The sequence below is a fragment of the Salmo salar genome, chromosome ssa10 (assembly GCF_905237065.1).
Source record: "Salmo salar chromosome ssa10, Ssal_v3.1, whole genome shotgun sequence".
Classification (NCBI taxonomy): domain Eukaryota; kingdom Metazoa; phylum Chordata; class Actinopteri; order Salmoniformes; family Salmonidae; genus Salmo; species Salmo salar.
The window spans coordinates 67,610,754-67,638,677 of NC_059451.1; the positions used below are offsets into that span (position 1 = coordinate 67,610,754).

Consider the following 27,924-nt stretch of genomic DNA (forward strand, 5'->3'; position numbering starts at 1 on the left):
GTCTGCCACACACTTTGGGTCACGACCCAAACTTTAACCTCTATGGGCTAGGTGGGACGCTTGCGTGTTTAGCAAGAGCTTCCTGTGACAACCGGAAGTTGTTAAAAACAGCCTAGAGCGATTGTCATAAGGCCAACCTGCACATAGTGAAAATCACGCAACTCAACCATCTGTCATTCAGTCAATTCTTAAGGTAGAGACTTCATATTCAGGATTATGTTTATGTCTACCCCAAAGACAACGTGTGTTGAGCAAGAGCTTCCTGTGACAACCGGAATTTGTTAAAAACAGCCTAGAGCTATTGTCATATGGCCAACCTGCACATAGTGAAAATCACGCAACTCAACCATCTGTCATTCAGTCAATTCTTAAGGTAGAGGCTTCATATTCAGGATTCTGTTTATGTCTACCCCAAAGACAACGTGTGTTGAGCAAGAGCTTCCTGTGACAACCGGAAGTTGTTAAAAACAACCTAGAGCTATTGTCATATAACCTGCACATAGTGAAAATCACGCAACTCAACCATCTGTCATTCAGTCAATTCTTAAGGTAGAGACTTCATATTCAGGATTCTGTTTATGTCTACCCCAAAGACAACGTGTGTTGAGCAAGAGGTTCCTGTGACAACCGGAAGTTGTTAAAAACAGCCTAGAGCAATTGTCATAAGGCCAACCTGCACATAGTGAAAATCACGCAACTCAACCATCTGTCATTCAGTCAATTCTTAAGGTAGAGACTTCATATTCAAGATTCTGTTTATGTCTACCTCAAAGACAACGTGTGTTGAGCAAGAGCTTCCTGTGACAACCGGAAGTGGTTAAAAACAAACTAGAGCTATTGTCATATAACCTGCACATAGTGAAAATCACGCAACTCAACCATCTGTCATTCAGTCAATTCTTAAGGTAGAGACTTCATATTCAGGATTCTGTTTATGTCTACCCCAAAGACAACGTGTGTTGAGCAAGAGCTTCCTGTGACAACCGGAAGTTGTTAAAAACAACCTAGAGCTATTGTCATATAACCTGCACAAGGTGAAAATCACTCAACTCAACCATCTGTCATTCAGTCAATTCTTAAGGTAGAGACTTCATATTCAGGATTCTGTTTATGTCTACCCCAAAGACAACGTGTGTTGAGCAAGAGGTTCCTGTGACAACCGGAATTTGTTAAAAACAGCCTAGAGCTATTGTCATATGGCCAACCTGCACATAGTGAAAATCACGCAACTCAACCATCTGTCATTCAGTCAATTCTTAAGACTACTGAGATCTGATTTTGACATAATGACAGTGTTTTGATGATTGATTTATAAGCGATAGTGGGCTACATCATGAACAATTTAGTTTACATTGTGACCATTGAGAAAACTGAACTGGAAAGATGCCATAATCTGTAGCGCACTGACTTTATTCATATTGAATTCATTGTTGAGTAATGTGTGTTTGTCTACGCCCATACCAGACAGAAACACTTCCTTAAAAATACTATTACAGTAACAGTGCTATTACAGAAATCCTAAAATATCCTATTACAAGTACATTTACTATAAGTATTATAAGAGAGCCTTCCCACTGGGCACATACTGTTTCCATGTAATTTAAATGACGTTGAACCAATGTGGAATAGACGTTGAATTGACGTCTGTGCCCAGTGGGTTTATTACTATTGTTGTAGTAGTTGTACTAGGCTAGTATAAGTAGTAGTAGTAGTAGTAGTAGTAATAGTATAGCAGCAGCTGTTGTTTCTGTTGTTGTTGTTTTAGCTGCACTAGTAGTAGTAGTATAGCGGCAGTAGTAGTTGTAGCAGTGTATGTCAACATCAGAGATACACTCCCTTCTACTTGACTAAACACAGACCGTTAAGTCATTCTGCCTATTGGAGGCAAGTCAGACAACTGACATCCGACGCTTGTTTTACTCTTAGCCTACTTCAATAGCATAATAATGCATGGAAAAAGCTTGCGGTTGGGGGCAAACAAAATTAACAATTTGATGCCATTCATAAGTGATGCTTGTCGCTTTAAATCTGTGTGTGATCAGCTGGTCTATGCGCTCTGAGCGATCTGGCGGTGCAGACTAAAGAACATACATTTGCGCCTCCTTTCATTTTTACTTTCCATCCCTCCTCTACGAACCTGAATTGGAAACATTAATCTCCCCTCCTCCAGACTTCACATCCGGGTCACTCACTAGTAGCCTATCTCCTGTGTCTTGCCTGTGTGTGTGTGACAGCGTAGTTCTCCACCCAACTGTACTGCAGACCTCTACCCTAATACGCTGCATGCTAGATGGATACTATGCCTGGCATGTGTCGGTGATGGAGCTACCGTCGGCGCTCTGAGCTGGTGGGAGCCGAGACCTGCATGACACACACAGGCGGGGATGAGATGATAGACTATCAGATAATACTTGATAATACTAGCTCAATGATGTCCAATAGCCTGAAGAAGAAAAATCACTGGACCAACAAAGTCCACGAAGCGGTTGTCATCATGAGCAAAGAAGGGGAATTTGGCTTCGAGCTGAAGGGGGGCGCGGAGATTGGGCAGTTCCCCTACTTCGGTGAGGTGAAACAAGGCAAAGCGGCTGTCCAGAGTGGCAAGCTGGCTCAGAGTGAGTTGCTGCTGGAAGTCAACAACACGGCGGTGGCTGGGCTCACCACCCGGGATGTTCTGGCCGTCATCAAACACTGCAAAGACCCAGTGCGCTTCAAGTGTGTCAAACAAGGTAAGGTATGCCAGACAGTGGGCTAAAGGCGTAAAAGCGTAAACATTGAATGAGTGTGAGTGAGCCGACGCCACCTTCGAAATATAAGGACCTGTCTGTCTGGTTGTAGCCTGTTTTATGTCTGTCTGCTCATCAGAAATAACCTATCTCTATGTCATCAATGGGTGGGCCTATTGTGAACTATGTCACTCAAAACTGCAAGGGTGAAATCGTGGTGTAGATATTGGGGAGGGATATTTTGAGTGGCATATGGAGGGATATTTGAAAACACAGTATAAGTGGAAGGATATGTTGTCACCATCATTAATGAAGGTATTTATAGGCAAATATTAAGAAGACAATATATGAAGACTGTGTTGTATTATAATGATACAGATGCAAATTTATTCATATTAAGAAGACACAGATGAAGACTCCGTTTTATCCTCTTACATCTAGACGTTCCGCTAGCGGAACACCTGCTCCAATATCCAATGATAGGCGTGGCGCGAATTACAAATTCCTCAAAAATACAAAAACTTCAATTTTTCAAACATATGACTATTTCACAGCATTTTAACCTGTTATGGCTAGGGGGCAGTATTTTCACGGCTGGATAAAAAACGTACCCGATTTAATCTGGTTACCACTCCTACCCAGTAACTAGAATATGCATATACTTATTACATATGGATAGAAAACACCCAAAAGTTTCTAAAACTGTTTGAATGGTGTCTGTGAGTATAACAGAACTCAAATGGCAGGTCAAAACCTGAGAGATTCCTTTACAGGAAGTGGCCTGTCTGACCATTTGTTGAACTTCTTTTCCATCTCTATCATTTACTAAGGATCTCTGCTCTAACGTGACACTTCCCACGTCGTCCATAGGCGCTCAGAGCCCGGGAAAAAACAGAATGTCGTCATTCCAGCCCCAGGCTGAAACACATTATCGCCTTTCTCAAGTGGCCGATCAAGAGACACTGGCTTATGCGCGTGACCCCGACCGCCCCCGCCTTTGGGATTTTTTCCTCTGTTTGCCGAAAAGGAGATTCCCTGTCGGAATATTATCGCTTTTCTACGAGAAAAATGTCGTAAAAATTGATTTTAAACAGCGGTTGACATGCTTCGAAGTACGGTAATGGAATATTTAGAATTTTATTGTCACGAATTGCGCCATGCGCGCGACACTTCTTTACTATTTCGGATAGTGTCTGGAACGCACGAACAAAACGCCGCTATTCGGATATAACGATGGATTATTTTGGACCAAACCAACATTTGTTATTGAAGTAGCAGTCCTGGGTGTGTATTCTGACGAAGACAACAAAAGGTAATGAAACTTTTATAATAGTAAATATGATTATGGTGAGTGCTAAACTTGCCGGGTGTCTAAATAAGCGAGCCCGTGATGCCTGGGCTATGTACTTAGAATATTGCAAAATGTGCTTTCACCAAAAAGCTATTTTAAAATCGGACATATCGAGTGCATAGAGGAGGTCTGTATCTATAATTCTTAAAATAATTGTTATGCTTTTTGTGAACGTTTATCGTGAGTAATTTAGTAAAATGTTAGCGAATTCCCGGAAGTTTGCGGGGGTATGCTAGTTCTGAACGTCACATGCTAATGTAAAAAGCTGGTTTTTGATATAAATATGAACTTGATTGAACAAAACATGCATGTATTGTATAACATAATGTCCTAGGGTTGTCATCTGATGAAGATCATCAAAGGTGAGTGCTGCATTTAGCTGTCTTCTGGGTTTTGGTGACATTATATGCTGGCTTGAAAAATGGGTGTCTGATTATTTCTGGCTTGGTACTCTGCTGACATAATCTAATGTTTTGCTTTCGTTGTAAAGCCTTTTTGAAATCGGACAGTGTGGTTAGATTAACGAGAGTCTTGTCTTTAAATGGCTGTAAAATAGTCATATGTTTGAGAGATTGAAGTAATAGGATTTTTAAGGTTTTGAAAATCGCGCCACAGGATAGCAGTGGCTGTTACGTAGGTGGGACGAATTCGTCCCGCCTAGCCTAGAGAGGATAACAAATGTTGGGTTGGTCCAAAATAATCCATCGTTATATCCGAATAGCGACGTTTTGTTCGTGCATCCCAGACACTATCCGAATGGTAAAGAAGGGTCGCGCACATGGCGCAATTCGTGACAAAAAAATTCTAAATATTCCATAACCGTACTTCGAAGCATGTCAACCGCTGTTTAAAATCAATTTTTATGCCATTTGTCTCGTAGAAAAGCGATAATATTCCGACCGGGAATCTCCTTTTCGGCAAACAGAGGAAAAAATCACAAAGACGGGGGCGGCCAGGTCACGCGCCTAAGCCCACAGTCCCTTGATCGGCCACTTGAGAAAGGCGATAATGTGTTTCAGCCTGGGGCTGGGATGACGACATTCTGTTTTTTCCCGGGCTCTGAGCGCCTATGGACGACGTAGGAAGTGTCACGTTAGAGCAGAGATCCTTTGTAAAAGATAGAGATGGCAAAGAAGTTCCAGAAATGGTCAGACAGGCCACTTCCTGTAAAGGAATCTCTCAGGTTTTGACCTGCCATTTGAGTTCTGTTATACTCACAGACACCATTCAAACTGTTTTAGAAACTTTAGGGTGTTTTCTATCCATATGTAATAAGTATATGCATATTCTAGTTACTGGGTAGGAGTGGTAACCAGATTAAATCGGGTACGTTTTTTATCCAGCCGTGAAATTACTGCCCCCTAGCCATAAGAGGTTATTATAATGATGCACAAAAATATTGACATAAAATAGTTCCTGCAATTCTACAGTTTGACATGACTTTATGGTATAAAAACACTATAAGTGGAAGGATAAGTCACCGTCAATGAAAGTATTTCAAGGCAAATATTAAGATGGCAGAAAAGATGAAGACTGAGTATAATGATGGACATGAATATTTATATAGGATATCATTTACTAAAATTATCATACATTGAGTATCAAGTTCTGTAGTTTACATAGATTACATGTGGAAAACATACACTTGAGGGGCTGAGCTAAAATATACCTTCCAGTTTATTTAGAGTTTTGATATTCAGTCTAACAAACAGATGTCATTTAAGAAAATAGTTAAAGTGGCTTCAAGATATTTCACTTAGGGTTCAGGGTGGTCTGAGTTTAACTAAGGAGAGAGCGAGACCATTGTAAATACATGCTTTTTGTACTTTAACAATTTGCACATCGTAAAACACTGTACATTGCCTTAATATGAAATTAGAACATTATTGTGTGTGTGCCAGAGGAGAGTCTCCATTGAAGCTGTATATTATTCCAGGAGTAATATTTGACATACTATTACTGAAGCTTGAGGGTTGATGTAATCTGAAGGTGGCTGACAGAGCCTGGACTTGATCTTTTTAGAAGGCAGACAGTGGCTGGACTCTGAAGGTGTCTGACAGAGGCTGGACTTGACCTTTCTAGGAGGCAGACAGTGCCTGGGCTCTGAATGTGGTTTACTGGTCCGGACTTTGATGGGCTGGAATTTTCTAGGAGGCAGACAGTTGGACTCTGAAGATGGCTGACAGAGCCTGAACTGGACTAAACTTGGGAGAAGGCAGGCAGTGGCTGGACTCTGGGGGTGGCTGACAGATACAGGTTATCTCTAGGAGGCAGACAGTAGCTGGACTCTGAAGATGGCTGACAGAGACTGCACTAAACTTGGCTGGTTGAATTTGATGGAGGCAGACATTATTTGTTTCCATCTTCAACATCAGTAAAATATACACCTTGACAGGGTCCACCGTTTTGTGGGACTACTGTTTATTTTTTTAGATAATTAATCTCACTCACCTGTAGATCAACACTGATGCTACACCTGTCTGCGCTGACATCACTTTCGTGTCTGTCACTTGTTTCTTTCACACCCTATCACAGCAGACATTGAGCCAGACAGAGACAATGAACATTGTCCTGTGTTACTGGATAACCTATAAAGTTTACTTTAAAGGACACAGTGAGTTGCTCTCTGTCCCAACAGATTCACAGATGGCACATTCTATATTGCACTATACACTGCCCTTTCCCACCTGGAAAAAAGGAACACCTATGTGAGAATGCTGTTCATTATCTACAGCTAAGCGTTCAACACCATAGTGCCCTCTAAGCTCACCACTAAGCTAAGGACCCTGGGACTAAACACTTTCCTCTGCAAATGGATCCTGGACTTCCCGACGTGCCACCGCCAGGTGGTAAGGGTAGGCAACAACACATCTGCCACACTGATCCTCAACACGGGGGCCCTTCAAGGGTGCGTGGTTAGTCCACTCCTGTACTCCCTGTTCACCCACGACTGTGTGGCCAAGCATGACTCCAACACCATCATTAAGTTTGCCGACGACACAATGGTGGTTGGCCTGATCACTGACAACAATGAGATAGCCTATAGGGAGGAGGTCAGAGACCTGGCAGAGTGGTGCCAGGACAACAACCTCTCCCTCATCGCTATCAAGATATAGGAGCTGATCGTGAACAGCTCCTTTGGAATGAGGGCCGGGCATGCCCCCATTCATATCGACAGGGCTGTAGGGGAGTGGGTCAAGAGTTTCAAGTTCCTTGGTGTCCACATCACCAAACTTTCATGGTCCAAACACACCAAGACAGTCGCGAAGAGGGCACGACAATGCCTATTCCCCTCAGGAGACATAAAAAGGTTATACAGCTGCACCATCGAGAGCCTCTTGACAGATTGCATATGGTATGGCAGCTGCTCGGCATTCAACTGCAAGGCGCTACAGAGGGAAGTGCGTATGGCCCAGTACATCACTGTGGCCAAGCTTCTTGCCATCTGGGAGCTCTATACCAGGCGGTGTCAGCGGAAGGCCCTAAAAATGGTCAAAGTCTCCAGCCTCCCTAGTTATAGACTGTTCTGTCTGCTACCGCACGGCAAGCAGTGCCGGAGCGCAAAGTCTAGGTCCAAAAGGCTCCTTAACAATCCATAAGACTGCTGAACAGGTAATGAAATGGCTACACGGACTATTTGAATTGACCCCCTTTTTTACGCTGTTTATTATCTACGCATACTGACTTTACCCCTACCTACATGTACATTAGACATCAATTACCTCGACTAACCCGTACGCCTGCACATTTACTCGGTAACGGTACCAGCTGTATTTAGCCTTGTTATTTTGTGTTTCTTTTTTTACTTTAGTTTATTTAGCAAATATTTTTTTCATTCTGCACTGTTCGTCAAGTGTTTGTACGTAAGCATTTCACGGTAAGGTCTACACCTATTGTATTTGGCGCATGTGACAAATAACATATTGATTGGATTTGATCAACAATCAATTCTGTCTCATTGATTTTTAACCTAGGTAAAAAAGTAGATACAAATATGTGATGGTTGCTGAAGGCAGAGAGTGCGCAGTATGAGGTTATGTGTCTGTGCATGACTGGTTACCAAAGGAAGGCAAATGTTGTATTTGCCACTATCAACATCAGTAAAGATATACCTTCACAGGGACCACACAGTTTTGTGACGGTTTATTTTCACTTTAGGGGATAAGTCATCTCAATCACCTGTAGATCAACACTGCTGGTACCCCTGCCTGCACTGACATCATTCTCTTCACTGTCCCTTGCTCCTCTCGCACCCTATCACAGCAGACATGGATATATACAGTGACCCAGACAGAGACAGTGAACAATGAAGTTTACTTTACAGGACACATTTACTGTGAGTTCAGCAATCACATTTAATTAGGACTACATTTTTTATTTATTAACCAGGCAAGTCAGTTAAGACCAAATTCTTATTTACAATGATGGCCTACCCCGGCCAAACCCTAACCCAGATGATGTTGGGTCAATTGTGCGCCGCCCTATGGGACTCCCAACCACGGCCAGTTGTGACACAGCCTGGAATCGAACCAAGGTCTGTAGTGACACCTCTAGCACTGAGATGCAGTGCCTTAGACTGCTACACCACATGATTCTTTCAAGATTGTAAATGACATGACCAAATGACCAAACAGTTTCCATCCCCCCTCTGAACTACTGTCTTCCATTGAGTTCACAGTGTGCACTGCTCAGTGGGACAGAAGTTCCAGCTCAGTGGGACAGAAATTCCGAGGGGGGATGGGCGTGCTGCTAACTTTTCTTTTAGGTTGATGCCCAAAGACAATGCGGATATCTGGTCCCTTTCTTTTACCTGGCGGTGGCATGTCGAGACAGACTAGGCTGAGACTCACTACTCACTCACACTGTGAATAAAATAACATAGCTAGTAACCCCGTCCAAAGGCTCGAATTGCTGGCACATAGAGCATGGAAACACTGTGCCTACAGCACTGCATAGCGATAAAATCTGACTGTAGTTTAACCTGTTTAGGATAGGGGGCAGTATTTTCACGGCTGGATAAAAAACGTACACGATTTAATCTGGTTATTACTCCTGCCCAGAACCTAGAATATGCATATCATTAGTAGATGTGGATAGAAAACACCCTAAAGTTTCTAAAACTGTTTGAATGGTGTCTGTGACTATAACAGAACTCATATGGCAGGCCAAAACCTGAGAAGATTCCATACAGGAAGTGCCCTCTCTGACCATTTCTTAACTTCTATGGCCTCTTTAGGGAAAATAGAGGATCTCTGCTGTAACGTGACATTTTCTAAGGCTCCCATAGGCTCTCAGAAGGCGCCAGAATGGGGAATGATGACTGCAGTCCCTGGGCGAAAAACAGTAGGGCATTTGGAAAGTGGTCGATCTGAGAACAATGACATGGGTGCGCACGTGCATGTGAAGAGTCCATTTTACATTTTCAGTGTTTGAACGAAAACAAGGTCTCCCGGTCGGAATATTATTGCTATTTTACGAGAAAAATCGCATAAAAATTTATTTTAAACAGCGTTTGACATGCTTCGAAGTACGGTAACGGAATATTTTGAAAAAATGTTGTCACGATATGCGCCGGCGTGTCACCCTTCGGATAGTGTCTTGAACGCAAGAACAAACGCAGCTATTTGGATATAACTATGGATTATTTGGAACCAAAACAACATTGGGTGTTGAAGTAGAAGTCCTGGGAGTGCATTCTGACGAAGAACAGCAAAGGTAATACAATTTTTCTTATAGTAAATCAGAGTTTGGTGAGGGCCAAACTTGGTGGGTGTCAAACTAGCTAGCCATGATGGCCGGGCTATCGACTCAGAATATTGCAAAATGTGCTTTCACCGAAAAGCTATTTTAAAATCGGACACTGCGATTGCATAAAGGAGTTCTGTATCTATAATTCTTAAAATAATTGTTATGTTTTTTGTCAACGTTTATCGTGAGTAATTTAGTAAATTCACCGGAAGTGTTCGGTGGGTATGCTAGTTCTGAACAAATCATGCTAATGTAAAAAGCTGGTTTTTGATATAAATATGAACTTGATTGAACAAAACATGCATGTATTGTATAACATAATGTCCTAGGAGTGTCATCTGATGAAGATCAAAGGTTAGAGCTGCATTTAGCTGTGGTTTTGGTTTTTGTGACACATATGCTTGCTTTGAAAATGACTGTGTGATTTATTTTTGGCAGGTTACTCTCCTGACATAATCTAATGTTTTGCTTTCGCTGTAAAGCCTTTTTGAAATCGGACAATGTGGTTAGATTAATGAGAGTCTTGTCTTTAAAATGGTGTAAAATAGTCATATGTTTGAGAAATTGAAGTTATAGCATTTTTAACCTCTCTAGGGTAGGTGGCACCAAATCGTCCCACCTACGCAACAGCCAGTCTAATCCCGTGGCGCGATATTCAAATATCTTAAAAATGCTATTACTTCAATTTATAAATCAGGGTTACGAGCATGGCGCATTTCGTGACAAAAAAATTCTAAATATTCCATTACCGTACTTCGAAGCATGTCAACCGCTGTTTAAAATCAATTTTTATGCAATTTATCTCGTAAAAAAGCAATAATATTCCGACCGGGAATCTGCGTTTCGGTAAATAGAGGGAAATAAAGAAAGACGGGGCGACCAGTGCACGCGCCTAAGCCCACTGTCCCCTGATCGGCCACTTGACAAAGGCGATAATGTGTTTCAGCCTGGGGCTGGAATGACGACATTCAGCTTTTTCCCGGGCTCTGAGAGCCTATCTGAGCCGTGGGAAGTGTCACGTTACCGCAGAGATCCTTTGTTTTGGAAAGAGATGTCAAAGAAAGCCAATAAATGGTCAGACAGGCCACTTCCTGTAAAGGAATCTCTCAGGTTTTTGCCTGCCATATGAGTTCTGTTATACTCACAGACACCATTCAAACAGTTTTAGAAACTTTATGGTGTTTTCTATCCATATCTAATAAGTATATCCATATTCTAGTTACTGGGTAGGAGTAGTAACCAGATTAAATCGGGTACGTTTTTTATCCGGCGGTGTAAATACTGCCCCCTAGCCCTAAGAGGTTAAATAGGTAAGTCTGAAGACCTCTTGTATTGCCAACCTATTGCCAAACTACAATGGCAGTAAATATTTTTATGAATTCGACAACTCTTAATGATAAGGAAACTTTATATCACACCTTTTTCTGAAGTGAATGGTTTCACCACTACATTACGCACAGTGCGAGCAAGGTTGATTGAAACTCTACATTTTCCCTTTGTCACACTAGCTAGACATTTTGGTTAGCTAGCTAGCTTTTGTATTAGCTAGCTAGCTTTACTAATATTCAAGTCATGTTATTCTGTTTTCATATCGGGCAGTTGATGAGCTGAATATCAAGTTATCGAGATGGGAGTAAGAGAGACAAAAGGTGAGTTATTCCCATTAAGACTTGTACAACGTCCTGAAATATTCACAAGGACTTTGATGTTTTAATTCTGTCAAGAATTTTTCACATATTGCTATCCCAATTATGCATTTTTATTCATTCCTTAAGTGATTGGTACTCACGAGCCAACACATAACAAGCAATAGACTGGCAGTAGTTAGAAATGTGAATGGTTTAAGTTCCGTGATTCTATTAAAACCAACTAGTTAACTTTCATTGCTAATACACCAGTGACTTTATCTTCTCAGATGTGGCAGCAAAAATATTTTGGACCAAAGACAGAAACATCAGATACCTCAAAATGAGCAACAGAGGGAACAAAAACAACTAAAATGGCATGCCAGAGACAGGTTAGTTCATAAATGTGAACCAATCCATATATTTGTAAAGGCAGTACTCAGTCCTGAAATGACAAGCCCTGTACAATTCATTTTTGTTATATATAACCATGGGATTTCAGTGTTGAATACCTTCTGTTTATTAGGCAGGATAACCCTTTGTCTCCATTTCACAGGCTTTGTCAGTCATGTGAAGGAGATTACCACTGAAAAGTATTGTCATGCTATTGAAGGCAGTGCTATGAAGGGCCAGCCATCTCAAATATGTTACATGAAATAGTGGGGAAAATGTTATGCATAACCTACATTTCATGTATTTTCTTTATGTCTCAGCAAGAATAGGCCGCACTACACCACTGCTCGTCAGTCAGGTTGAGCGCAAATTGAGGCAGATTTTGAAGGTGAGTTAGTCCCATAAAGACAGACTGACTAACAGTTCTAATCTAGTTCTTACAATTTTCTCAAGGATTTTGATGCATATAACCATTGCTAATACACCACACTGACTGACTGACTGACTGACTATCTTCTCAAGTGCAGCGGTAATGTACTGAAATTGGACACCCCAGACAGAGCATCAGAGACGGACATGAAAAAGCGAAGGCGGCGCTGCCAGAAGACAGGTTTGTTATAAATGTGAACTAATCCAAACATTTTAAATAGCGTACTGAGTTTTAAATAGTTGACTTGTTCCACAGATTTTTGTGTGTTTTTTAAACTTTGAGATTCCAGTGTTCAAGACTCTTGTTTATTGAGCAGAATAAGTCATTATCGCCTGTCTTTTTACAGGCTTTGGTCAGTCGCCTAAAAGAGCTCTCTGCTGAAGAGGCAGCAATTTGATGGGCAACTGAACATATGATGTCTGATGTGGAGACGGACCCAGAAGACCTCAATGCATTTTTAATAACCTCCCCACCCTGGTACTCCCCTGAGTTTGAGGACTTGATTGCATCAGCACACCAGAGAAAAAAGGGCCAAGCACTCTTATGGGGAGAAAAGGCGCCGTCAGAATGAAAACTGGAGCAAACGTCCACTGCAGTCCTACCTAGAATGTCTGATTGTGCAATAAACCACAGACAATCACCTGCACCTTAGACTATTTTCACTGACTCTTCACACCTGCTTCTCAAGAGACTTTTTGCACTAACTTCCACACATGCACACACACACACCATTACTGCTACTATTTATAATTTCTTATATAAGGTGCTCTACCATGTCTACCACATTTTAGTCTATACTGTATGTTCTTTATGTGTGTATATACAGTATTTTCAAACCTTACCCTCTTCTTTTTATTACTCTTTATTAAGGGTTCAAGTAGCGAAGCCCTATTGTATTTGTTCCAGTTCATTATTGTTATTATTAAGTTATTTTTTTCTGCCATTTTGGGGGGAAAAAAACAAAGGCCCAGGACTGTGCAACTTAGCAACTTGGTAAAGGGCCAACGGCCACATCCTCTAATGCAATACCATGCCAATTGGCCACATAGTGCCGTTTATAATAAGCAATTGAAAACGCAAACTTTTTAAGATCAGCCCGCGCACCCGTGTGACCTGGTCATGAAATTTAGTCCATAGGTCCATCTCCTCAAAATGAACACATTTTCCTCAAGAAACAATAAAGTACTCCATGATGGATTTTTCCGCCATTTAGAATTGTGTACAAATCACTTAAAAAAACTACTCCTCTAGCACCAATTGACCGATCTACACAAACACTTGACATGTATGGACCAAGGTCCCTCAACGCAATATTTTGTAGACTAGTAACTAAAACAATTTTAAATTCATACAAATCAAACGACATTCGTATTGTGACAGAAATTGGTGCACATGTTCCAAATACTGTCAAAACTCAACATATCTAAGCGCATTTCGATCTACCACATGGTGGCGCTATAACGGGCAGATTTACATTTCTTGATCTGTTTGACTTAGTGATGAAATTTGGCACACACGCTCAGGCTGAACACATTGGCTCTCATGATCTTTAGTGTCCTCGAGTGTTGATGACTTCCTTAGAAACAGAGAGGACACCGACTTTTGAGTGTTAAGAATTAAAACACTTAAGTCCTTCCAACTGGCATGGAAGTGCCTACCCACTGGGTTGACTCAACATTGTTTCCATGTCATGACAATGAAGTTACATTGACCCAACGTGGAGTAGGAGTTGAATTGATGTCTGTGCCCAGTGGGTAGTCTTCAGAGGTGTAAGGATAATTTGGCATCTGAAACTAGGGCATTTGGTGCAGCGTTAGTTCAAGTTTTAATGTCACATGCACAAATACAGTATTCGTGTTGAGTATGGGTTATTTTTGTTGACCCTATAATTGGAAATTAATTACCTAAACTGTCAGGACAATTTGTGTGCTTGTTTGTGTGTATGAGTGTAACTTACAGTATATTTATTAACACAGGTGACGTTATACATGAACTAGAGTTTAGATATACGTAGGTAACTGTGTGTGTCTGTGTGGCTGTGTTTGTATATTCCTGATTTCTTATAAAAATTTGCCCTGGACTGTGCTTAGGGCTGTGTGTGTGTGTGTGTGTGTGTGTGTGTGTGTGTGTGTGTGTGTGTGTGTGTGTGTGTGTGTGTGCTCACTGGCATATTTTGCTGCAGCAGTAGGATGTGTGTGTATCTCCCGTCAGTAACATTGGTTGGTCAACCAGCTAAAGAGTGTGTGCAGAACTCCCATCAGTGAACAGGGGGTGCTACAGGACTGTAGAACCCCTCTAACCAATCAGCAAACAGATCTGGATGAGCCCGGCTTCCCACTGGCAGATTCCTTTTTTCCACTGTCGTCTCCCGACGGTTGTCGTCTCTCCACCTCTCTCTCCCTTCCCCCGTCTCCATCACCGTTCCTGGGATGTAAATTAGCTGCAGCGGGGGCTGTATGTTGGAGCATTGGTAGAGAACCTGGGATAGAGTGATTTAGAGGCTGGCCAAGCCAGGGATGGAGGCACTGTGCCTGGGCACGTGGCTAGAGGACGGCTGGGAGGAAAGGGCTCTCTGGATGTATACCTGTGGAGGACGGCGCACCTCTTTTACCAGCTGGGCCAGCAGCAGATAAGGTGCCTGCACAGTGTGTGTGTGTGTGTGTGTGGGGGGCGGGGGCATTTCAGCATTGATTCGGCACTGATTGTGTCAATGTGATTTTCACACTGCGACAGTCGGATCATCTTTTCCCCATCAGCTAGCATTTTCTACTTGTTTCCCTCTCCTCCTTTCCACCCTTTCTTCTCCTGCTGTGCTCTAACCAGCAGAGCTGTCTGCTTTTATGGTGGGATTCACCACAGTGCCTCAGACCTTTGTTATAATGGTGTCATTCATTTTTACATAAGGTGTTATTGATGAGGACGAGCTCTGTGTTTTCAGATCAAATCATTGCAGTTGTTACCGTCAGGGTTATGGGCTGTGTGTGCATTTCTTTGTTTTAGATCAGTGCAGTTGACACTGTCTAGAGGCAGTTGTGTGTGCTACTGTAAAAGCATTTCCTCTTGATGGACTGTAAACAATTGTCGTCGTGTATGCATGATTCCCTGTGCCAGTGGATTGGATACTGTGTGTACCGTAATAGCTTGAACATACAAGATGATATGAATGTCCTACTGTATACTGATTGAGAGTCGTCTCCGTTTGTGAGGTAGTCATCATTCCCAGTAAGCATAGAGCTCACTGTATGGCCACCCTGTGTGTTAAGTGAGAGGTAATTTGATTTGTAGATCCAAATCAAATGTTATTCGTTACATGCTTCGTAAACAGGTGTGGACTAATAGTTACTTATGGGCCCTTACCAAAAGTGCTGATAGATAAGTAAAACACATAATAATTAAAGTAATAATAGATACACAACGACTAACAATAACTTGGCTATATACAGTGCATTTGGAAAGAATTCAGACCCCCTTTGTTAGGTTGGAGCCTTATTCTAAAATGGATTAAAAAATATATATCCTCATCGATCTACAGACAATACCCCATAATGACAAAGTGAAAACAGGTTTAGACATTTGTGCAATTTATTAAAAATAACAAATAGATAACTTATGTAAATAAAGTTTCAGGACCTTTGAATGACACTCACAATTGATCTCAGGTGCATCCTGTTTCCACTGATCATCCTTGAGATGTTTCTACAACTTGATTGGTGTCCACCTGTGGTAAATTCAATTGATAGGACATGATTTGGAAAGGCCCACACCTGTCTATATACGTTCCCACAGTTGACAGTGCATGTCAGAGCAAAAACCCAGTCATGAGGTTGAAGAAATTGTCCGTAGAGCGCCAAGATAAGATTGTGTCGAGGCACTGATGTGGGGAAGGGTAACAACAAATTTGGCATCATTGATGGTCCCCAAGAACACAGTGGCCTACATCATTCTTAAATGGAAGACATTTGGAACAACCAAGACTCTTCTTAGAGAGCAATTGAGGGGGGAGAAGGGCCTTGGTCAGGGAAGTGACCAAGAACCTAATGTTCACTCTGACAGAGCTGCAGAGTTCCTCTGTGGAGATGAGAGAACCTTCTAGAAGGACAACAATCTCTGCAGCCTCCATGAATCAGGCCTTTATGTTAGAGTGGCCAGATGGAAGTCACTCCTCAGTAAACGGCACGGGACAGCCCGCTTGGAGTTTGCCGAAAGGCACCTAACGGACTCAGACCATGAGAAACAAGATTCTCTGGGCTGATGAAACCAAGATTGAACTCTTTGGCCTGAATGCCAAGCGTCACGTCTGGAGTAAACCTAGCGCCATCCCTACAGTGAAGCATGGTGGTGGTGGCAGCATCATGCTGTGGGGATGTTTTTCAGTAGCAGGGACTGGGAGACTAGTCAGGATCAAGGGAAAGATGAACAGAGCAAAGTACAGAGAGATCCTTCATGAAAACCTGCTCCAGAGCGCTCAGGACCTCAGACTGTACGAGGTAATTGAGGTAGGTATTTTTATATAACTAGGAATAAAGTCACAGTAAGTAAACAGTATCAGCAGCTTATGTGAGGCAAAAACGTTTGTGTAAAAAGGGTCAATGCAGATAGTTAACCCCTGTGCGGGACATCCAGCGAAAAATCCTATCGCCATTAGCATAACAAAATGTAATAATTTTTTTTTTTCAATTTTTTTTTCAAATTATATCGTTTTATAGATACCTCTCCTGAATCGAACCACATTGTCCGATTTCAAAAAGGCTTTACAGCAAAAGCAAAACATTAGATTATGTTAGAGGAGTATATCGTAAAAGTAGCCACAGCCATTTTCCGACCAACCACATGCATCACAAATAACCAAAAAACAGCTAAATGCAGCACTAACCTTTGACAATCTTCATCAGATGACACACCTAGGACATCATGTTACAAAATACATGCATTCTTTTGTTCGATAAAGTTCATATTTATATATAAAAACAGCATTTTACATCGGTGCGTAACGTTGACTAACTATTTTCCCTCAAATGCATCCGATGAAACAGAGCTACAATTTACTAAATTACTATTCGAAAACATTTTTAAAATGTAATATTGTCATTCTAAGATTTATAGATGAATATCTCTTGAAAGCATCTGTAATGCCAGATTTAAAAATATCTTTACTGGGTAATCACACTTTGCGATAAAAGGGGATGCGATACTCTGAAAAATAGGCTAGCAATACAGATCAGCGCCATCTTGGAACAATCGCATATCAAATCTAGTCTTGTATACTATTGTCAATAATCCCTTACCTTTGATTATCTTCATCCTTAGGCACTTCCAGGAATCCCAGGTCCACAACAAATGTATTTTCGTTCGAAAAAGTTCATCCTTTATGTTCCATTAGCTTGTTGTTGTTAGCGCGTTCTGAAGGCTGCACCAAAAGTTCCGACGTGCGCGGGGCTACTCTTTCAACAAAATGCATTTTTTTCTTATTTAGGTTCGTTCAAACATGTCAAACGTTGTATAACATAAATCTTTAGGGCCTTTTTCAACCAGAGCTCCAATAAGATTCAAGGGGGACGATTGCATTGTCTTTATAAACGTTTCGAAAGGGGAGGGTAGCCAGGGGCACCGGCGTCATAATGGTGATGGCCCTCTTTGTGTGACCACGTTCCACAGCGTGTCATTCTGTCAGTTTTCACAGTAGGAGACTCAAATCACTTTGTAAAGACTGGGGACATCTAGTGGAAGCAATAGGAAGTGCTCAATGAACCATAGCTCACGGTGTGATTAATAGGCAACGTGATGAAGTTGAGTCCGCAATTCAGAATTCCACATCCTGTTTCGATCTGTCTCGGGGTTTTGACTGCCATATGAGTTCTGTTATACACAGACACCATTCAAACAGTTTTAGAAACTTTAGGGTGTTTTCCATCCACAAGTATTAATTATATGCATATCCTAGCTTCTGAGTTTGAGTAGTAGGCCGTTTAAAATGGGCACGAATTTTTTTCAAAATGCGCTGTGGCGCCCCCTATCCTAGGCGTCTGTCAGAGTTAACCAAATAGCTACACGGACAAACGATTTAGCAGTCTTCGGGCTTGGGGGTAGAAGCTGTTCAGTGCTCTGTTGCTTCCAGACTTGGTGCATCGGTACCGCTTGCCATGCGGTAGCAGAGAGAACAGTCTATGACTTGGGTGGATAGAGTCTTTGACCATTTTTAGGGCCTTCCTCTGAAACTGACTGGTATAAATCTCCTGGATGGCAGTGAGCTCGGCCCCAGTGATGTACTGGGCCGTACGTACTACCCTCTGTTGCGCCTTGAATGGAGGCTTGCTCAGCCCTCTGTTTCCTGTAGTCACCATACTGCCAGGTGTCTAACCTCCTCCCCATAGGCTGTTTCATCATTGCGGTGATCAGGCTTACCACTGTCGTGTCGTCGGCTTGAAACATGTAGGTATTACTAGTGATGTAAAGTCCTTATTTAAGTAAAAATACTTTAAAGTAGTTTATGGTATCTGTACTTTACTATTTATATTGTTGACCACTTTTACGCCAATACTTTCCTGAAGAAAATATACTTTTTACTCCGCATATTTTCCCTGACACCCAAAAGTACTTGTTACAATGCTTAGCAGGATAGGACAATGGTCCAATTCACACATGTCAAGAGAACATCCCTGGTCATCCCTACTGCCTCTTATCTGGCAGACTCAAACACAAATGCTTTGTTTGCAAATTATGTCTGAGTGTTAGAGTATGCCCCTGGCTATCCGTAAATTTAAAAAAAACAAGAAAATAGTGTCGTCTGGTTTGCTTAATACAATGAATGTGAAATGATTTATACTTTTGATATTTAAGTATATTTAAATCCAAATACTTTTGGACTTTTAATCAAGTAGTATTTTACTGGGTGACTATTTAGGTATCTTTACTTTTATTCAAGTATTACAATTGGGTACTTTTTCCACGACTGGGTATTACAGACTGGGTCAGGGAGAGGTTGAAAATGTCAGTGAAGACACTCTTGCCAACTGGTCAGCGCATGCTCTGAGTATGTGTCCTGGTAATCCATCTGGCCCTGCGGCCTTGTGAATGTTAACCTGTTTAACCTGTCTGGGCTACGGGGCAGTATTTTCACGGCCGGATGAAAAACGTACCCAATTTAAACAGGTTACTACTCTGGCTCAGAAACTAGAATATGCATATTATTAGTAGATTTTAGAAACTCTGAAGTTTCTAAAACTGTTTGAATGGTGTCTGTGATTATAACAGAACTCATATGGCAGGCAAAAACCTGAGAAAAAAAACCAACCAGTAAGTGGATTGTAGTTTTTCCAAGACTGTATACTAAATAGGCCCAGTGAGTTAGGGTTCAATTTGCACTAAGGCTTACACTAAATGTCAAGAGTCTTTAGAACGTGTATAGGCTTTTGCAGTCAACAGAGAGCGAACAAGACCTCCTGGAGTCTGATGACCGAGAGAATGACAGGCCACAATTACACGCAGGTAGCTGTGTTCCATAACGTTTTTCAAGACTTTGGAATCGTCCGGTTGGAATATTACTTAAGTTTTACGTTAACCTCCCTGGGCGAGGTGGGACGCTTGGCGTGGCGCGAAATACAAATACCTCAAATGCTATAACTTAAATTTCTCAAACATATGACTATTTTACACAATTTTAAAGACAAGACTCTCGTTAATCTAACCACATTGTCCGATTTCAAAAAGGCTTTACAGCGAAAGCAAAACATTAGATTGTCAGGAGAGTACCCTGCCAAAAATAAATCACAGCCATTTTCAAAGCAAGCATGTCACAAAAACCAAAACCACAGCTAAATGCAGCACTAACCTTTGATCTTCATCAGATGACACTCCTAGGACATTATGTTATACAATACATGCATGTTTTGTTCAATCAAGTTCATATTTATATCAAAAAACAGCTTTTTACATTAGCATGTGATGTTCAGAACTAGCATACCCACAGCAAACTTCCGGTGAATTTACATAATTACTCATGATTAACGTTCACAAAATACATAACAATTATTTAAAGAATTATAGATACAGAACTCCTTTATGCAAATCGCGGTGTCCAATTTTAAAATAGCTTTTCGCTGAAAGCACATTTTGCAATATTCTGAGTAGATAGCCCGGCCATCACAGGCTAGCTATTTTGACACCCACAAAGTTTGGCACTCACCAAACTCAGATTTACTATAAGAAAAATCCCGTCAGGTCCCGTTGATAGGATAGTTGTAAAAGGAGCTTGTCCAGATTGTTCTCCAGTGACTGTGCATTCGCCAATAGAATTGAGGGTAGATGCGGTTTATTTACTCACAGCAGTAGTTTCATCAGGCTGCCCACACATCGGCCTCTATATTGCTGCCTCGGGCCTGGTCCGGGGTGACCAGGCCCGAGGCAGCAATATACATACATGAACACTGGAACAGAAACAATAACACCTAGGGAAAGAACCAAATGTAGTAACATATATAGGGAAGGTAATCAGGCAGGTGATGGAATCCAGGTGAGTCTGATGAGGCGCTGGTGTGCCTAACGATGGTGACAGGTGTGCGTAATAATGAGCAGCCTGGTGACCTTGAGCGCCGGAGAAGGAGTATACGTGACAACTAAATCCAAATTGAGGTTAGTAATTGCCTTTTTATGGCCAGAACCTATTTTTGGTCATAGGAAAGATGGTGGAAACATTATGTACAAAAATAGCAGAATTGGTCAAGAGCCTGTAAAACAGCTGCTATGCATTTCAGTGTATAATTTTTTATTTAACCTTTTATTTAACTAGGAAAGTCAGTTAAGAAAAAAATATTATTTACAATGACTGCCTACACTGGCCAAAGCTGGGCCAATTGTGTGCCGCCCTATGGGACTTCCAATCATGGCCAGTTGTGATACAGCCTGGATTTGAACCAGAGAGTCTGTAGTAACGCCTCTAGCACTGAGATGTTGTTCTGCCCTCACAATGTGTAAGCTACAAAGTTTGGCAGACAGCTTACACACTTCCAATAAAGAATCAGGGAGGCACTGGTGCCGTTAAGAATCTTTAGTAGAAGATATTTTGTTTGTAAAACTAACTGAAACAGAAAGGAGAAAATGTATAAGAAAATTAACTATATGCATTCACGCAAATGGATACAAAAAAGAACAGCATTTTTTATCACGAGCTAGCAACAAGAAAATAACCTGAGCTAGCCAACATGACCGGGCAGAAGTTATGACAATTTACATCACAGGAAAGGTGTCACTAAACATATACACACAATCTAAGAGTCCATATAGCTAAATAACTATACTTTAGCTCTGTCACGAGGTATCTGAACACTTAAAATAGTTATATACATCCAAAACCCAAAGAAGCTAAATTCCGTCACGAAATGTTAGCTAGCATGCTAACACTCAATGTTAAGTGAATGGGCGATAGTTAGCACAATTAGCTTAGCATCATCGGAACTTAGAAAAAAAATGTAAAAAACATCAATATTCTAGAAACGCAATTTGAATTAGCCAAAGTATGTTCTAATAACTTAAAGTACTTACAGACTTATCTTTAACCAAGGCCTAGCAAGATAGACTTGTTATATGTTTCTGTCTGTTGTTGTTGCTCGGATTGTTCTGATAGGAAATACCTCTGCACCGAGAGTTAACGAATTAAAAGCTACAGTACCCAACTTCGCCACCAGATGAGAGCGTAGGACAATATAATACTTTGTACAGAAGTACAGCTATCAGAACAGATGCAGTGCCTTAGACCGCTGCGGCTGCCGGGAGCCCAAAAGGCGAGGGATTGTGGTGACGTGAATGAAGGCTTAACAAACCATCGTTAAAGCTGATGTAGCTATACATTTCAGTCCGAAAGATGTGCTATGGTGTGTTGGATCTATGAAATGGTCATGTTCTTATTTGCAAATGAGTGTTCGTTGTTCTAGAAGGGAGGAGCGAAAACTCGCAGACACATGGCCCTCCAGAAATTGAGTTTGACACCCCTGGTTTACACCATACACCACCCCTCTCCCACTAAAACGTCTCCACATAACAAGTGTTTTCGCTCCTCCATTGTACTTGATAGATCACTTAAGGTCATTGATTAGTTATGAACTCCCCTCACCTGGTTGTCTAGGTCTTAATTTAACACGAATGGCAACTCTGGTGTAGACTATGAAGTCTTACTAGGGTTTGTCATGTGGAGATGTAGGGATTAAGCTATACACTGCCAAATAAAGAGACTCAATGCACTCTGTCGGACTCTGTGCTCTGTATCATTAGTGAGATGTGGCGTAATAGGACTCTGTCCTTGTCCCCCTTGTCTTTGTACACACACACACACATCACAGCCTGCTGAGCATGATGAGCCCAAGGTGATTACACTGTTAGAAAAAAAGATGCTATCTGGAACCTAAAATGGTTTTTCGGCTGTCCCCATAGGATACACTTTTGAAAAACTTTTTGGGGTTCCAGGTATAACCCTTTTGGTTCCAGGTAGAACCCTTTTGGGATCCATGAAGAACCCTTTCCTTAGAGGGTTCTACATGGAACCAAAAAGGGTTCTACCTTAAACCAAAAAAGGTTCTCCTTTGGGGACAGCCAAATAACCTCTTTGGAATCTTTTTTTCTGAGTGTACTAGTTCACACAATTACTGTGATGTGTATGTTTTCCACACATGTTTTGTGTGTCTGTTTGTGTGTTTGTGTGTGTGCGTCTGCTTGCCTGAGGGCCTGCATCTGTGTGTGTGTTTTAGACTGCATTTTAATCTTGTCTGTTTGTTTATGGTGTTTATGTGTGTGTAGGAGGCGTGGTGGATAAGGACCTTCGGCACTACCTCAACCTGCACTTCTCCAAGGGCTCCGTGGACCACGACCACCAGCAGATTATCAGAGACAACCTCTACCTCCGCACCGTGCCCTGTGAGTCAACACACATGCACGCATGCACACACACAGTCACTCAGTCATTCACTCCCTCACCCCTCAACCCACCTTAGAGAGAAGTTGCTTGGTTGTTATAACCTACCTCCGCACCTGACCCCTGACCATAGCAGAACATTAGGGATGCATTTCATTATTCCTCCTCTCCTTGGGCTTTCCCTCCATCTCTCCTTGAAATTATACAACTCGACAGGTAGAGGCCAGATCGCTGTAGGCATCCTACATATCCCTTTCAAACGACCTGTGTTGAGGTGTTTCTCTTCTCTGTATACATCAATGTCGCTCTTGCTGCTGGTGATTCTCTGATCCACCTCTTCGAAGACGACACCATTCTGTATACTTTTGGCCCTTCGTTGGACACTGTGTTAACTAACCTCCAGACGAGCTTCAATGCCACAACTCTCCTTCCGTGGCCTCCAACTGCTCTTAAATGCAAGTAAAACTAAATGCATGCTCTTCAACCGATCACTGCCCGCCCGTCCAGCGTCACTACTCTGGACGGCTCTGACTTAGAATATGTGGATAACTACAAATACCTAGGTGTCTGGTTAGACTGTAAACTCTCCTTCCAGACTCACATTAGGCATCTCCAATCCAAAATTAAATCTAGAATCGGCTTCCTATTTCGCAACAAAGCATCCTTCACTTATGCTGCCAAACATACCCCTCATAAAACTGACCATCTTACCAATCCTCGACTTCGGCAATGTCATTCATTAAATAGTTTCCAACACTCTACTCAACAAATTGGATGCAGTCTATCACAGTGCCATCTGTTTTGTCACCAAAGCCCCATACACTACCCACCACTGCGACGACCTGTACGCTCTCGTTGGCTGGCCCTCGCTTCACACTCATCGCCAAACCCACTGGCTCCAGGTTATCTACAAGTCTCTACTAGGTAAAGCCTCACGTTATCTCAGCTCACTGGTCACCATAGCAGCCCCCACTCGTAGCACGGGCTCCAGCAGGTATATCTCACTGGTCACCCCCAAAGCCAATTCCTCCTTTGGCCGCCTTTCCTTCCAGTTCTCTGCTGCCAACGACTGGAACAAACCGCAAAAATCACTGAAGCTGGAGACTTATATCTCCCTCACTAGCTGTCAGAGCGGCTCACAGATCACTGCACCTGTACATAGCCCATCTGTAAACAGCCCATCCAACTACCTCATCCCCATATTGTATTTATTTATTTATCTTGCTCCTTTGCACCCCAGTATCTCTACTTGCACATTCATCTTCTGCACATCTACCAATCCAGTGTTTAATTGCTATATTGTAATAACTTCGCCTCCATGGCCTATTTATTGCCTTAACTCCCTTATCTTACCTCATTTGCACTCACTGTGTATAGACTGTTTGTTTTCTGTTTTTCTATTGTATTATTGACTGTATGTTTTGTTTATTCCATGTGTAATTCTGTGTTGTTGTATGTGTCGAACTGCTATGCTTTCTTGGCCAGGTCACAGTTGCAAATGAGAACTTGTTTTTAACTAGCCTACCTGGTTAATAAATAAAGGTGAAATTGTTTGAAATGAAGTTAGGAACGGTGAGACAATCTAAATGCACCTCACCTGTGTTTGAGGTGAGGTGTGGTTAGACTATTGAGATGCACCCAACCTGTGTTTGAGGTGAGATTATTGAAATGTACCTAACCTATGTTTGAGGTGAGACTATTGAGATGCACCCAGCATCAGTGGGCTCCTATTGGCTGATTGACTCCGATCCAAGATGGCATACAGGCCATATTTGGTGTATTTTCAGTGTTGTTTCTAAGTTGGTTAAAGCTTGATATACTACTTGACGGTTGTCTTTGTTTGATATCGAACAGGCTGTGTCTGAAATGTCACCATGTTACCAGTATAGTGCACTACTTATGGTTATTTTATAGAGAATGTGGTGCCATTTCAGATGCTATAAATGCTATAACTTCAATTTCTCAAACATATGACTATTTTACACCATTTTAAAGACAAGACTCTCGTTAATCTAACCACATTGTCCGATTTCAAAAAGGCTTTACAGCGAAAGCAAAACATTAGATTATGTCAGGAGAGTACCCTGCCAAAAATAATCATACAGCCATTTTCAAAGCAAGCATATATGTCACAAAAACCAAAACCACAGCTAAATGCAGCACTAACCTTCGATGATCTTCATCAGATGACTCTCCTAGGACATTATGTTATACAATACATCCATGTTTTGTTCAATCAAGTTCATATTTATATCAAAAACCAGATTTTTACATAAGCATGTCATGTTCAGAACTAGCATACCCACTGCAAACTTCCGGTGAATTTACTAAATTACTCACAATTAACGTTCACAAAATACATAATTATTTTAAGAATTATAGATACAGAACTCCTTTATGCAATCGCGGTGTCTGATTTTAAAATAGCTTTTCGGCGAAAGCACATTTTGCAATATTCTTGCCATCACAGCTAGCTAATTTGACATCCACCAAGTTTGGCCCTCACTAAACTCAGATTTACTATAAGAAAAATTGGATTACCTTTGCTGTTCTTCGTCAGAATGCACTCCCAGGACTTCTACTTCAACAACAAATGTTGTTTTGGTTCCAAATAATCCATAGTTATATCCAAATACCGCCGTTTTGTTCATGCGTTCAGGTACCTATACGAAGGGTGACGCGCGAGCGCATTTCGTGACAAAAAACGTCAAAATATTCCATTACCGTACTTCGAAGCATGTCAAACGCTGTTTAAAATCAATTTTTATGCGATTTTTCTCGTAAAATAGCAATAATATTCCAACCGGGCGACATTGTATTCATTCAGAGGCTGAAAGAAAAACATGGAGAATTCTCATGAATGCGCATCGCATCTCCAGTGTCACTGTCCTCAGCCTGACCAGTAACAAACAGAGCTGCTGTACTTAGCCCAGAGACTGCAGACACCCCATTACACTTTCTGGCGCCTTCTGAGAGCCAATGGAAGCCTTAGAAAATGTCACGTTACAGCAGAGATGCTGTATTTTCGATAGAGATGCCACAGAAGGAGAACAAATTGTCAGACAGGGCACTTCCTGTATGGAATCTTCTCAGGTTTTGGCCTGCCATATGAGTTCTGTTATACTCACAGACACCATTCAAACAGTTTTAGAAACTTTAGAGTGTTGTCTATCCAAATCTACTAATTATATGCATATTCCCGTTTCTGGGCAAGAGTAGTAACCAGTTTAAATCGGGTACGTTTTTTTTCCGGCCGTGCAAATACTGCCCCCTAGCCCCAAGAGGTTAATGCCATCTACTGTATCTTACTGTCTCTGTCTGTGTCTCTCTCTCTCTCTCGCTCCTTCACTCATCCTGTAGATCAGCTCTCAGCTGTGGTTTCCACGGCAACTAGCCTCTCATTTTCAGGCCTGCGTTGCCATGACTCCCTGCCCCAACTGCACACAGAACATGTACATTGCTAAGACACACACACAGCGGTCACACATGAAAGTCACAGATGAGCATTGCTCAAACAAACACACACAAACAGGTGGGGATGCCATGTCAAGGCTTTTATTGACATTCCATTGATTTTGTCCCGACCAGCACTTTGGTCTGTCAATATGCACACACACACACACACACACACACACACACACACACACACACACACACACACACACACACACACACACACACACACACACAGGGGAATTTGACGTTAAAAGAATTTAGCTGAGTCAGATCTTTCACTTAAAAAGTATGCCAAAAAAACAAACATTGATTTGAAAGTCAATGACAAATTTTTACAATTTACACAGAACATTTTACAAAAACACATTTACTGCATAAAATGTTTGGTAACACAATTTCAGTAAAATCTCCCTATTTTTTTATGTGACTATGTTTTCCAAAAACTGTTAAATATCTGCTCCAAATTAAGATTCAAAGATGTCTGCAGATAGAATGGGGTGTCAGCTAGCACATTACACCTTGACTTTAAAAACATTTATTTTGATTATGAAATTACAATAACTAAATTGGATTTACACCCAGTAATAACAAAATTTCATCAGAAATGCATAATTACAGACATGAATAATATTGTATTCATGACGATATAACCTGAATAGGTACACAATGGTACAAATATGTAATATCTTCCTTTGCATATGATGATTATTCTACAGAGTGGCTATTATTTTAATGAGATCTTCCCCCAAACAAGACCACATTTGCTGAATCAATCATAGACGTCTATGTTTCACAAATTTGGACATCAAAGCACAGCACAGTAGAGCTCAGTAGAGTACAGTTAAGTTCCGTACAGTAAAGTACAGTACATCAGAGTTTTGTAGAGTACAGTACCTTACAGTACATTATACTGTTCTCAATTTTAGTGTGCTCTGCTGAACAGTACTGAACTCTACTCTATTCAACTCTACTGTTCAGTACAGAAGTAACGTACCGAATAGGGCTGTACTGCACTGTACAGTATGGAACAATACTCTAACTTGTTTTACTGTATTGTACTGTGCTGTAATGTCCAAACTTGTGAAACATTGATGTCTAGGATTGCTTCATATTTGGTCCGGACTATATTTGGAACAAATCAAGGCCAGTCCAAACTCGACCAAAAATCTACATCAGTGGATGTTGAAATCAAGTCCGGACAGTAACAATAAACGACATCTGCGGACGTTGAAATCAAGCTCAGGGCGAACTGACCAAATTTCAACTACTTTTCAATGTCCATGGACGTCCGGTGT

General features: G+C 41.5%; 1 protein-coding gene across 1 annotated transcript in view; it reads left to right on the plus strand.

The window, feature by feature from the left end:
- Window positions 1-2,147: 2,147 nt before the first annotated feature.
- LOC106591140 (membrane-associated guanylate kinase, WW and PDZ domain-containing protein 2) overlaps window positions 2,148-27,924 on the plus strand; it is a 430,776-nt gene continuing 404,999 nt past the window's right edge. The window contains 2 exon segments of the mRNA XM_045688044.1: window positions 2,148-2,729; window positions 23,059-23,175. Of these exon segments, the coding sequence (XP_045544000.1) occupies window positions 2,366-2,729; window positions 23,059-23,175 (481 nt within the window). The 5' untranslated portion in view covers window positions 2,148-2,365.